Source organism: Urocampus carinirostris, chromosome 12, assembly GCF_059441175.1.
Source record: "Urocampus carinirostris isolate Australia breed hairy pipefish chromosome 12, RoL_Ucar_1.0, whole genome shotgun sequence".
Lineage (NCBI taxonomy): Eukaryota > Metazoa > Chordata > Actinopteri > Syngnathiformes > Syngnathidae > Urocampus > Urocampus carinirostris.
The window spans coordinates 7,946,113-7,958,579 of NC_142360.1; the positions used below are offsets into that span (position 1 = coordinate 7,946,113).

The following is a 12,467-nucleotide window of genomic DNA, read 5'->3' on the forward strand; positions in this document are numbered from 1 at the left end:
AGGTCAACTTCCGTGTTCGGATCACAGAGTACGAAAGCTACTTGCTTCCCGCTTCCAGCGAACACCGGATCGTGAGCCCAGCCCTTCCTCTTTCCTTCAATAAAACATGGTAAATGTTACGCAATTGGGTCCCGTTTCCGTTCTGGTCCTGACAGCAAGAGATAAAAGGCGTCTAAGAGGGAAACAGCTGTTGATTGGTAAGAGGCAGGCTCCCTTCGTTCACTTCCAGGTGCCAAGAGAAAATAGACGTTTTGTTCATGAACGACACTAGTCAACGATCTGTCAAATATTGGGCTCATACTTTTCGCAAATCGGCCCTCATCCACCTTTTCTTTTGACGCGTCAGTAAATACTACAGTAAACCTCGGATAAGTCGGACTCGCATAAGTCGGATTCTCGGATAAGTCGGACAAATTGCGTGGAACGTTTGTTCTCTAGGCTTTTCTGTAGTATTACACCTCGCATAAGTCGGATTTTATAAGTCGGATCCTCGCCTAAGTCGGATGGATTTTTCCGTACAATTGACCCTTTTTAATGGTTTTCGCCTCTGATAAGTCGGATCGGTATCAGGTCGCCTAGGACATCTCCCAAATGCTCTAAATTTCAGCCTCCAGTGGCAGTAAGCGATGGAATTTTCCGGGAAGATTTTCACTCCTCACAGATTTTCCGGGAAGATTTTCACCCCTCCCAGATTTTCCGGGAAGATTTCTTGATGTGACGTGGCGTTCCGTGATTGGCAGAGGCTATTCATCAAACTCCTCCTCAGTGTTGAATGATAGCACTCTCAATCACAGCACGCGGTCATAGAACAAAGCCTCGTAATCATAATCCCATTGTTTCTTATTACAGTAGTGCTAGCATTCAAATTGAATTTGTGTGAATTTCTTTGGACTTCCTTGCGGTCTGTGCGGTCTACGGTGTGGCGATGGCCTCAAGTTCTAAAACCAAAGGCAGGAGTCTCAAGACTAGAACGTATGAAGAAAAGCTCGCTATCATTGAATTCCAAGAAAAGAATCAGCACATGAAGCAAAAAGACATCGCGGCGAAGTTTGGAATGAGCCCTCAAACTTTGAGCGACATTCTGAAAAGCAAGAAGAAGATAAAAGATATGTGTGCGACAGATTTTAGAGCTCCGACCGCTAAAAGGCAGAGGGTAAATGATCATCCAGATGTCGACAAAGCACTGATTTTGTGGTTCCGTCAAAAATCATCGAGGCCTGAAATCAGAATTGACTGTGGAATGATGCTAATGCAAGCTAACAAATTTCGCCAACAGTTTTCACCGGAATCGGCTGAACTTGCACCAGCGTGGATCGACAGGTTCAAAAAACGATATGGACTTGGGCGGCTCATATCATTGCTTGGTATTTCATTTTACATATACAAGTATGCACTTTTCTAAGAGTTAAATTTCTTCTTAGTTCGAAATTTTGCGACCTCGGATAAGTCGGATCCTCGGATAAGTCGGATGAAAATGACCGGTCCATCTGGATCCGACTTATCCGAGGTTTACTGTATTTTCAAAATCATTACCTAACTATATGAGAGTCACTTTTCTGAATGGTGACATGATCTGAAAAGACGTGACGTTAACCACTTGGAGGTGAGCGGAAAACCGTGCCGTCAGTTTCGCCGTTGGCTTTCTTCAGCCAAAGTAACAAATCGCTTTGGACCGTCATTAATCATATCATTCTTGTAACGGCGGAAAAAAATAATGGGTTGGATTACCCAGTCACTGAAAAAATAACACCGTTACGTAAAGACGTTATTTATAATGGCGTTATTCCCCAAATTGATTACGATTGATATTGCCGTTCAAATTGAAAGGAAAACAGTGAGCACCTTCCTGTTTTTAAACGGCCTCGGGTTGCCATGTTCCATTGTGGATGAAGAAGCATGTCCTAAATGTAGACATAAAACTAGATATTTGAAAATGAGAAGTTTTTTTCAACTGGTATGCTGGAGCACACTATTGTGCCGTGAGACCTTGTCTAGTGTGTTGCAACAATTTGCCCAATCTCATATTTGTATGAATTGCTGCTTCCTTTCCATGATCAGCCAAGTAACTAACTTTGATAGATAGATAGATAGATAGATAGATAGATAGATAGATAGATAGATAGATAGATAGATAGATAGATAGATAGATAGATAGATAGATAGATAGATAGATAGATAGATAGATAGATAGATAGATAGATAGATAGATAGATAGATAGATAGATAGATAGATAGCTTGCTTGGGGTTGTCCATCGATACGATGATGACCATCTTCTTTTAATTGTGAGTCTGCTGATGTTTGAAGAGTCCGATCCTGGATCCACAGATGCGGTTACAGACAGAGCATGTGAAGGGGGTGCTGGGGGGAGCAGGGGTGGCCTGGCGAGCATGTCTCTTTGCACGCTTTGCTGCACGGTGTTGCATGCGCTGTTCCTCCATGTAATCCACTCCATGTGAGCAGTGGGAGCGCCAGAGGTCTCGGCAGGAAGCAAGTTCCTCCAGTGAGGAGGGGTTTATCCGACATCTCTTCAGGATGTTCTTCATTTGGTCTTTGAACCGCTTCTTCTGCCCACCAGCACTGCGTTGGCCTAGATGTAACTGACCATAGAGGATACGGCGTGGCAGTCTGTGGCTGGGCATTCGAACAACATGCCCCAGCCACCTAAGTTGGCGTTGGGCCATAATGGATTCCACGCTGCAGCTGCCTGCCCTCTCCAACACCTCTGTGTGCGGCACTCTGTCCCTCCATGTGATGCCAAGGATCTTCTGAAGACATCTTACATGGAAGGTCTCGAGGCTCTTCAGATGGCGGCTGTAGATAGTCCATGCCTCACATCCATACAGTAATGTCGTGATACATACAGCTCTGTAGACCAGCATTTTGGTGTGGAGTCTAAGGTTGTTGTTTTGAAAGACCCTTATCCTTAGTCGACCGAAAGATGCTGATGCTTGCTTGAGGCGGCTCTGGATCTCATCATCCAATGAGCAGGTGTTAGACACTATGCTCCCCAGATATTTAAAGGTGGGCACCATGAGCAGGTGTTGCCCTGCTGCTGTGAGGGTTATTGGGTTTGGTAAGAGGTCAGCACTGGACTGACAGAGTACCTCTGTCTTCTGGGTGTTGATCGTCAGTCCCATTCTGGTGTATGCAGTTACAGCTGCCGAGAGAATGTTTTGCAGAGCCTCCGGTGTATGGGCAACCAGGGCACAGTCATCAGCATACTGTAGCTCAATGATGGTCTCTGAAGTCAGTTTGGTAGTTGCCTGTAGCCTCCTGATGTTAAACAGGTTACCATCAGCCCTGAAGTTGATGGTAACTCCAGCCTGCTCCTCCATCCTTCTACGTAGCAGTGTTGTAACACAGACGAGGAAGATGTTGAAGAGAACTGGAGCCAGCACACAGCCTTGCCTCACTCCAGTTTCGACGCCAAAGGGCTCTGAGCTGTGTCTTCCAACTACCACTCTGGCCGTCATCCCTGAATGGAACTGTGCAAGAATGGTGAGAAACTTGGGTGGACACCCAAATCTCTTCAGGACTTGCCACAGTAGGTCCCTGTTCACTGTGTCAAATGCCTTTGAAAGATCGACAAAGGCGATGAACAAGTCCTTGTGCTGCTCCCGGCATTTCTCTTGGAGCTGACGTGTCACAAAGATCATGTCGACTGTTCCCCTGTCCTTTCGAAAACCACACTGTGACTCTGGGATGACGCGTTCCGATATTTTGGAGATGAGTCTGCGGAGCATGACCTTGGCAAGGACCTTTCCAGCAGTGGCCAACAAAGAGATACCCCTACTGTTGGAGCAGATGGATTTATCTCCTTTATTCTTAAAGATGGTCACAATGTTCGCATCTTTCCACAGTTGCGGGACACACTCTCGTCTCCACACCTCTGAAATATATTGAAACAGTGTCCGTGTACAGAGGTAGCCTCCTACCTTGAGAAGTTCAGCTGGGATGTTGTCAGGTCCAGGGGATTTATTGTTTTTCAGGGTTTTGACTGCATGCAGGATTTCATTGAAAGTTGGCGGGAGGTCGAGGTCTGGCAATGTAGGATAGATAGATAGATAGATAGATAGATAGATAGATAGATAGATAGATAGATAGATAGATAGATAGATAGATAGATAGATAGATAGATAGATAGATAGATAGATAGATAGATAGATAGATAGATAGATAGATAGATAGATAGATAGATAGATAGATAGATAGATAGATAGATAGATAGATAGATAGATAGATAGATAGATACTTTATTCGTCCCCGCAGGGAAATTCACATTTCCAGCAGCATCCCTTCGCTGAGAACAATACAATGATAAAGCAAAAGTAATACAATATACAAATACCCAATGTGACGTGCTAATACCCACTGCAGCGTGTTGTATAGAGTATTTAAATAGTGCTACATAAATCACACACTGCAATAAAAGTACGGTAATATGCAATGTAGGGGGGTGTGGTTTAGTTTGGGCCTTTACTCTGCCGGTTGGAGTTAAAGAGCCTCATGGCATAAGGAAGAAAAGATCTCTTCAGTCTGACCGTGGTACAAGACAGTGACAGCAGTCTGGCGCTGAAGCTGCTCTTCTGTCTGGATATAATGCTGTGTAGTGGATGTGATGAATTGTCCATGATGGACCGCAGCTTTTTCAGTGCCCGTCTCTCAGCTACTGATGTCAGGCTGTCCAGCTCTGTGCCCACAACAGAGCTCGCTTTCCTCGCCAGTTTATTGAGACGAGAGGCATCCTTCTTCATGACGCTGCCTCCCCAACACGCTGCCGCATAGAAGAGGGCGCTTGCCACAACTGTCTCATAGAATATTTTCAAGAGCTTTTTGCAGATGTTGAAGGAGGCCAGCCTTAGCAGTAAGTGGTAGCAGATAATGTTTTCCTTTTAAATTTTGTATACTAAATATTTCCTCATGAGGTAGTACAGTTTATTTAGTTTGATGGAGCTGTTTAAGATTTGCTCTGCAAAAAATGATAAAATATATAAATTAAAGCAATAATCTTGCACATAATTTTGTTGAGGGCAGCACGGCGGCGCAGTGGTTAGCACGTGTGCAGCACAGTTCTAAGGTCTTGGGAACCTCCTGTGTGGGTTCAAATCCAACTTCCGGACTTACTGTGCGGAGTTTGTATGTTCTCCCCGTGCTTGCGTGGGTTTCCTCCGGGCACTCCGGTTTCCTCCCACATTCCAAAGACATGCATTTCAGGTGGATTGGCTGGTCCAAATTGTCCCTAGGTGTGAATGAGCGAGCGAGTTGTCTGTCCCAGTGTGCCCTGCGATTGGCTGGCAACCAGTTCAGGGTGTCCCCTGCCCACTGCCAATGATTGCTGGGATGGGCTCCAGCACCCTCGCGACCCCCCTGAGGATAAGCGGTGCAGCTAAGGAGATGAGATTATATAATTTTGTTGATTTTAATCATTACTTAAATAGAATGTAGTAAAAAAAAGAATGTTGTCATTGACATAAAGTTTCAGATAATTTAGCTTATTTTAAGGGCATGTACGTTATATGGAAAAAAAGGATATATATATATATATATATATATATATATAGATATATATATATACAGTGAAGAAAATGAGTATTTAAACACCCTGCTATTTTGCTATTTCTCCCATTTAGAAATCATGGAGGCGTCTGAATTTCTTATGGTAGGTGCATGTTCACTGTGAGAGGGATAAACTAAAAAGAAAAATACAAAAATCACAATGCATGATATTTTGTGATACAGGTGCAAATAAGTATTTGAACACTTGCGTATCATCTAGAATTTTGACCCTGAAAGACCTGTTAGTCCGCCCATTAGAAGTCCACCTGCACTCTATGTAGCAACTTGAATCAGATACACCTGTTTGAGGTTGTAGCTGCATAAAGACACCTGTCCATTCCATATTATCAGTAAGACTTGAACATGAAACATGGCGAAGACCAAAGAGCTGTCCAAAGACACCAGAGACAAAATTGTACACTTTCACAGGGCTGGGAAGGGCTACTGAGCAATTGCCAAGCAGCTTGGTGAAAAAAGGTCCACTGTTGGAGCAATCTTTAGAAGAAAAAAAAAGTAGCTAAACATGACGGTCAATCTCAATTGGAGTGGAGCCCCATCATCTCGTGGGGTCTCAATGATTCTAAGAAAGGTGAGGAATCAGCATGGAACTACACGACAGGAGTTGGTCAATGACCTGAAAAGAGCTGGGACCACCGTTTCCAAGGTTACTGTAGTAGTATTACACTAAGACGTCACGATTTCAAATCATGCTTGAACGAGCACATGTCAAGGCCCGTCTTAAGTTTGCATATGACCATTTGGATGATACAGAGGAGTCACGTGAGAAAGTTTTGTGGTCAGATGAGACCAAAATAGAACTTTTTGGTCATAATTCCACTAAGCGTGTTTGGAGAATGAAGAATGAAAAGTACAATCCGAAGAACACAAACCCTACTGTGAAGCAGGCAGGTGGTAGCATCATGCTTTCAGGGTGTTTTTCTGCACATGGGGCAGGACGAGTGCACTGCATTAAAAAGGGGATGACTTGGGCCGTGTATTGTGAGATTTTGGGAAACAACCTCCTTCCCTCAGTCAGAGCATTGAAGATGGGTCGTGGCTAGCACTTCCAACACAACAACGACCCGAAGCACACAGCCAGGAAAACAAAGGAGTGGCTCCGTAAGAAGCATATCAAGGTTCTCACATGGCCCAGACAGTCTCCAGACTTGAACCCAATCAAAAATCTTTGGAGGTAGCTCAAACTCTGTGTTTCTCAGCGACAGCCCAGAAACCTGACTGATCTAGAGAAGATCTGTGTGGGAGAGTGGGCCAAGATCCCTCCTGCGGTGTGTGCAAATCTGGTGAGAAACTACAGGAAACGATCGACCTCTGTAAGAGCAAACAAAAGCTACTGTACCAAATATTAACATTAAAATTTCTCTGGTGTTCAAATACTTATTTGTTCCTATCACACAAATAAATCGTTAAAAAAATAATGCATTGTGATTTCTGGATTTTTCTTTTTTGTTTATCTCTCTCACAGTGGACGTGCACCTACGATGAAAATTTCAGATCCCTCCATGATTTAAAGTGGGAGAAATAGCAAAATAGCAGGGTGTTTAAATACTTATTTTTTTCATTGTATATATATATATATATATATATATATATATATATATATATATACATTAAAAAAACTTGAAAAACAGGTTGAAAATATAGTAAAATCCAAAATTACAGCAAAAATATACCAATATGGGCAACACGGGGGAGCAGTGGTTAGCGCGTGCGTGGCACAGTTCTGAGGTCATGAGATCGAACCTCCTGTGTGGAGTTTGCATGTTCTCCCCTTGCTTGCGTGGATTTCCTCCTGGCACTCCGGTTTCCTCCCACATACCAAAAACATGCCTGTCAGGTTAATTGGTCGGTCCAAATTGTCCCTAGGTGTGAATGAGCGAGTGAGTTGTCTGTCTCTGGGTGCCCTGCGACTGGCTGGCAAACAGTTCAGGGTGTCCCCTGCCCACTGCCCGAAGATAGCTGGGATCGGCTCCAGCACCCTCGCGACCCCCCTGAGGATAAGCGGTGCAGATATTGGATATACCAATATGAATCACCCATTATACATCCTGAGCCATCGTGACCACAAATGATAAGAAAAATATTATGTTGTCGATTCAAAGAACATAATCATTTCAGGATTCAGTTCATATCCCGGGGCTTCACATACATTTAATAGATTTTTCTTATATTTATAAAAAGTCTTAATGACCGGTAGTCTCTTCGTCCCTTCCAGAACCAGCCACCCCCCCCCCAATGAGAGAACTTGATCCGGTCCGGGTTTTGTAAGCTCCCTCTTTTCCTCCCCCCTTTCCACACGCTTGTGGCCCAGCTGGGGTGAGTGGAAGGAGTTGTTTACTGGGCGAGAGACTCCTCGCGTAAGAAGACACGGAAAGAGGGGGGAACCTCAACGTACCACGGCAACTATTGATACTCATTTCTTCTTTCCCCCCTCTATTTTCTGACTTTATTTCATCCACAAAAGACGCCAGGGAACCAAACACGCATTTCCAACAACTCTGGCGCGGAAAGCGGGTTTGTTTTGGATTAGCTAGCCAGCTAGCTTTAGCCTCACCCCTCCTTCTCTTCGTCGTCGTTTTTCTCCCTTTTTTCCTCATTTGAGGAAAAGAAAACAGGTTTTCGTTTTGATTTGATATTTTTTCGCGAATGGGAGAATTCTCACCCGTTTGGAGCGCCGTTTGACTGTGGCGGTTAAGGAGTTGACGAGAGGTTAGCAGCCCCACAAGGAGACACGTTTTTCCGCCGCCCAAATGGAGTTTGATACGACTGGAATGTGCCCATAAACACGGCACGCTTTATTATTTCCTGTTTCGGTTTGTTTTTGTAATTAATTCTTGAATTGAAACACGGTAGCGACGGAGAACACACGATGGTGGGCTGTCGCCCTCACCTACGGAAAATGAACATTTCCATACAAACGCACGAGGCCAGAAGTAAAGATCGCCGCCTTTAGGGGGGAATTCGTATTTTTCTTAACAGAAATTGTGCCCACGTTGGATATTTTTCCCTCAAAATATTCGGATTCCCGTGTTAAAAATGAGGCGGCGGACGCTTGAACTGGGAGCACTATTTGTGCTTTGGATCGTTTGCATCATTTGCCAGCCTGGATTTATCCACGGAGAAAGTAAGTACAGGGCTCTCCTCTTGGTGTTTTGCTTTATTACTGTCTTATATTGCACCACATTATGCAAAATATTGTTAAAAGGACGTTACAATTATGTCATTAATTGATTAAAAAGACGAATTTGAGAGGGGGTTAAAAGAGGACAACCAAAGGTGAGGAAAAACGTAAATTCGGAAAACTCTTATTGTATTTGGTTTTATTATCACTTTAAAATGGAACTGAATAAGCGAAAAGTGGTTGAAAACACTTTCAAAAATCGCTGAGGTACCATAATAAAGTCATCTTTACTTGGTTAAACAGACCAGTATTTTTCAAACTGTGTGCCGCGAGACCTTGTCTAGTGTGCCGCTGGAATTTGCCCAATTTTCTTTCCAAAAAATCAGGCCATTATTCAGTATTTCTGACATCTTAGACGAGGAACTCTAATAGTCATCCATTTCAGTAGGTGGCAGTAGATTTTTATATACTAATTATCTGCTCATGAGGTAGCACAGTACATTTAATAACTTAATTTGTTTAACAAAACGGTTTAAGGTTGCTCCGTAAAAATAAAAACACAAATAAAGCATATCATTCTTTTTTATATTAAGTATTATTTTTTTCTTTTTATATACTAATTATCTCCTTATGAGGTAGTGCAGTGAAATATTTGACAACTTCATTTTCAAACATTTTCGATGGACGGTGTGCCTCTGAATTTTTTCATAAATTAAAGTGTTCCTTGGTTCAAAAAGAGTTGAAAAACACTGAAATAGACAACTCTAGATTGGTTGGAAGTGGACCACTTTATGCAAGGTAAAATATAACTAGAATAAACTCATTGTCTTTGGTTTTATTATTGTCGTTTGCCATTGCTTCCCATTTGTTAAAAAGACATTACGACCGAAAATGTTCTGTTGCTTTTGTTATAAACGTTTCCTATTGCAACCCATTAAGCTAAAACTGGTAGAAAATATGTCAAACACACCAAAGTTATGTCTGAAAGACGCATAACTGGTTGGAAAAACATCTTTATTGACGGGAGATTGTAATGGCTTTTTTGTCCTTGGACAAGACACTGAATCCCTAATGCCCCCAATAAGCAGGTAGGTGCCTTGCATGGCTTTCTCCAAATTAGTGTGTGTGTGTGAATGGGTAAGTGTGAAGCACATTGTAAAGCGCTTTGAGCGGTCTTCGTTGACCATTTACCAATTATTGTTTTCTATTGCAAACCCACTGATCAAAAACACGATTTGAAAAGATGTTAAAAAGACGCCATGGTTCTGTTACAAAGACATCTTTATTTGGTTGGGAAAATATATTGAAAATGTTACTTTTTGGGCGCTAGAAGTGGAAAAGTGTTCAACACAAGAACGGCTATTTTTAAAAAATTACATATTTTTAGTGATTCGCTCTTCTAAACCACCTAGCAACACTTGGTTTAAAATATGCCATGGTTTTGTTTGAGTTACTTTTTTAAATGATTAGGATAAAGGGATATACATTACTAGGATAACAACTCATCATGTTATTATTTTAATATGTAATATTCAGGTTGTCATATTTAGAAATGGGATTAAAATACTGTAGGCTTCAGCAACCAATTGTAAATTATGACAGCTAGAATATTTTTGCCCCAGGAAATCACATTGGCTCGTCACTGGTGAGCTTTTCACCATGTTGGTGACCAAAAAGGGGCATTCAAAAGTTGCTGCAAAGACGCTAAGGTTCAGTCCGAAATAAGTTTTATTTAGTTGGAAAAAAAGACTTCTTGGGGGCTAGAAGTTGACTGCTTTCGAAGAGGTAAACACGACAACAACTACTGAATTTTAGCCATGTTTCTAATAATTCTCTCTAAGATTCTAGATAACCCAGATAAAATCTGATTGGAAAGATGTTAAAACCGCACCAAGGTTCTGTCCACAATACGTCATTATTTGATTGAAAACTGAACATTGGAAAAAAAAATCTGACTTTTTCGACATGAATTTTTGGGGGCTATACTTAGATCACCTTTAGATTAATTGTGATTAAGGGCTATACAAATAAAAATGACTTGACTTGAAAATGACTTGACTTGAGGTAATTACAACATCAGACTGAATTTGGTCCACATGTCATGGGCTAAACGCAACCCAATGTTAGATGTCTATTTTGTTTATGGACCAGACCAGATTTAATCAAAAATCCAATGTTCAGTGCTAAGAAATGGCTCTAAATGTGACCTCCTTTTATAAAGCGTCAGTGTGTGTTATTTAGCGCCTTCTAGTGGTATAAAAAAGCCTGATAAGAATAGGCAAAAATACATGGGCGATAGTATATTGTATTTTTTTGAATAGTCATAGGTCAAGAAATTAGCATTCTTTTTACATGATTTGAGGCTTTCTTGGAGGGAGCTGACATGATTGTCCACCAGCTTCCTGTTGCAACATTTTCCCCCTTTCTTTTCTATTTTTCCTCTCCACCCTTTCATTTCATTTTCTCTTCTTTTGGTCCGTAGTTTTTTTTCTTGTTTTTCTTTGTTTTTCCTCTTTTGTTGTTTGTTTCCGCTTCCTTTTTTCTTTTTGTGTTTCTTTTACCTCCTTCTGTTCTTTTTTTCTCTTTTTTACTATAATCTTTTTACTTTTTCTATTTTTTTTCTTAATTCAGAATTTTCTCTTTTTCCCTCGTTAATTTCCGTTTTTTTACTCTTATTTGTTCACAAAATTCTGGGGAAAATGAGATTTAAAATGGTTACTTTGAGTCTTTTTTGGCACTTGTTTTACAGTTACGGTATACAATACGGCTACGTCTAATATTACACACTGTCCCTCTAACGACATCACATTAATAGTGTACCGTATTTTCCGCACTATAAGGCGCACCTAAAAGTCTTAATTTTTTTCAAAAGCTGACCATGCGCCTCATAATACAGTGCACCTTATTTATCAATCAATATTAAATCGCAAAGTCTTCTAACTAAGTTGCAGCCGCCGACTAGATTTTCCCCCGAACGCCAAGTAGTCCGTGGTGTGTGCTGGGATTTATTTACCGGCGTTTCATTGGCTAACCAATGTGTCAATCATCATTTGAATCGATCACTATTGGTTAAAGTTATTCGGAGGTCAAGGGGCGGATCCTTTTTATCATTTACAGGCTGGCATAGGCTTAAGGTAACTTAAAATTAGTTTTACCTGGTTATATCAGTATCAGAAATTATTTTCCCCCCATTTTATTAACACTCCACTTATTGAAACATGAATATTTTGTTTGTTTGTTTGTTCATGATTCAATTGTTTGTTTGTTTGTACATGATTCAAATTGAATCTTTTCTTCCGGCGCCGTCACAAATGGCAGCCACTCCAGCAGCTCCCGTGTTATTTTCGATTGTTCTCAGCTCAGGGATGCTGCTGGAAATGTGAATTTCCCTTCGGGGATGAACAAAGTATCTATCTATCTATCTATCTATCTAAGCTGTAAAACAAAGCCTGCAATTGGCCGAAAAAGATGTGTCAATCATCAGTTGAATCGATCACTATTGGCTAAAGTTATTCGGAGGTCAAGGGGCGGATCCTTTTTATCATTTACAGGCTGGCATTGGCTGAAGCGGCAAAACAAAGCCTGCAATTGGCCGAAAAAGATGATTGCGTATATAACATGGTTGACGGCATACAGAAAGCATTTTTTTACTATTCTGTATTTGTAAATATTTTATTCTCCTGGATTTACTAAACTCACGGATATAAGAGGACCATGGCTGCACATTATTATTGAACACAACGACTTCGGTGAGCTACTTCGGCTATATA

General features: G+C 41.4%; 1 protein-coding gene across 1 annotated transcript in view; it reads left to right on the plus strand.

Annotated features, from left to right (window-relative positions):
* Window positions 1-7,886: 7,886 nt before the first annotated feature.
* LOC148354811 (insulin receptor-like) overlaps window positions 7,887-12,467 on the plus strand; it is a 118,055-nt gene continuing 113,474 nt past the window's right edge. The window contains exon 1 of the mRNA XM_088349360.1: window positions 7,887-8,700. Coding sequence (XP_088205486.1) covers window positions 8,613-8,700 — 88 coding nt within the window. The 5' untranslated portion in view covers window positions 7,887-8,612. The remainder of the gene's footprint in view (window positions 8,701-12,467) is intronic.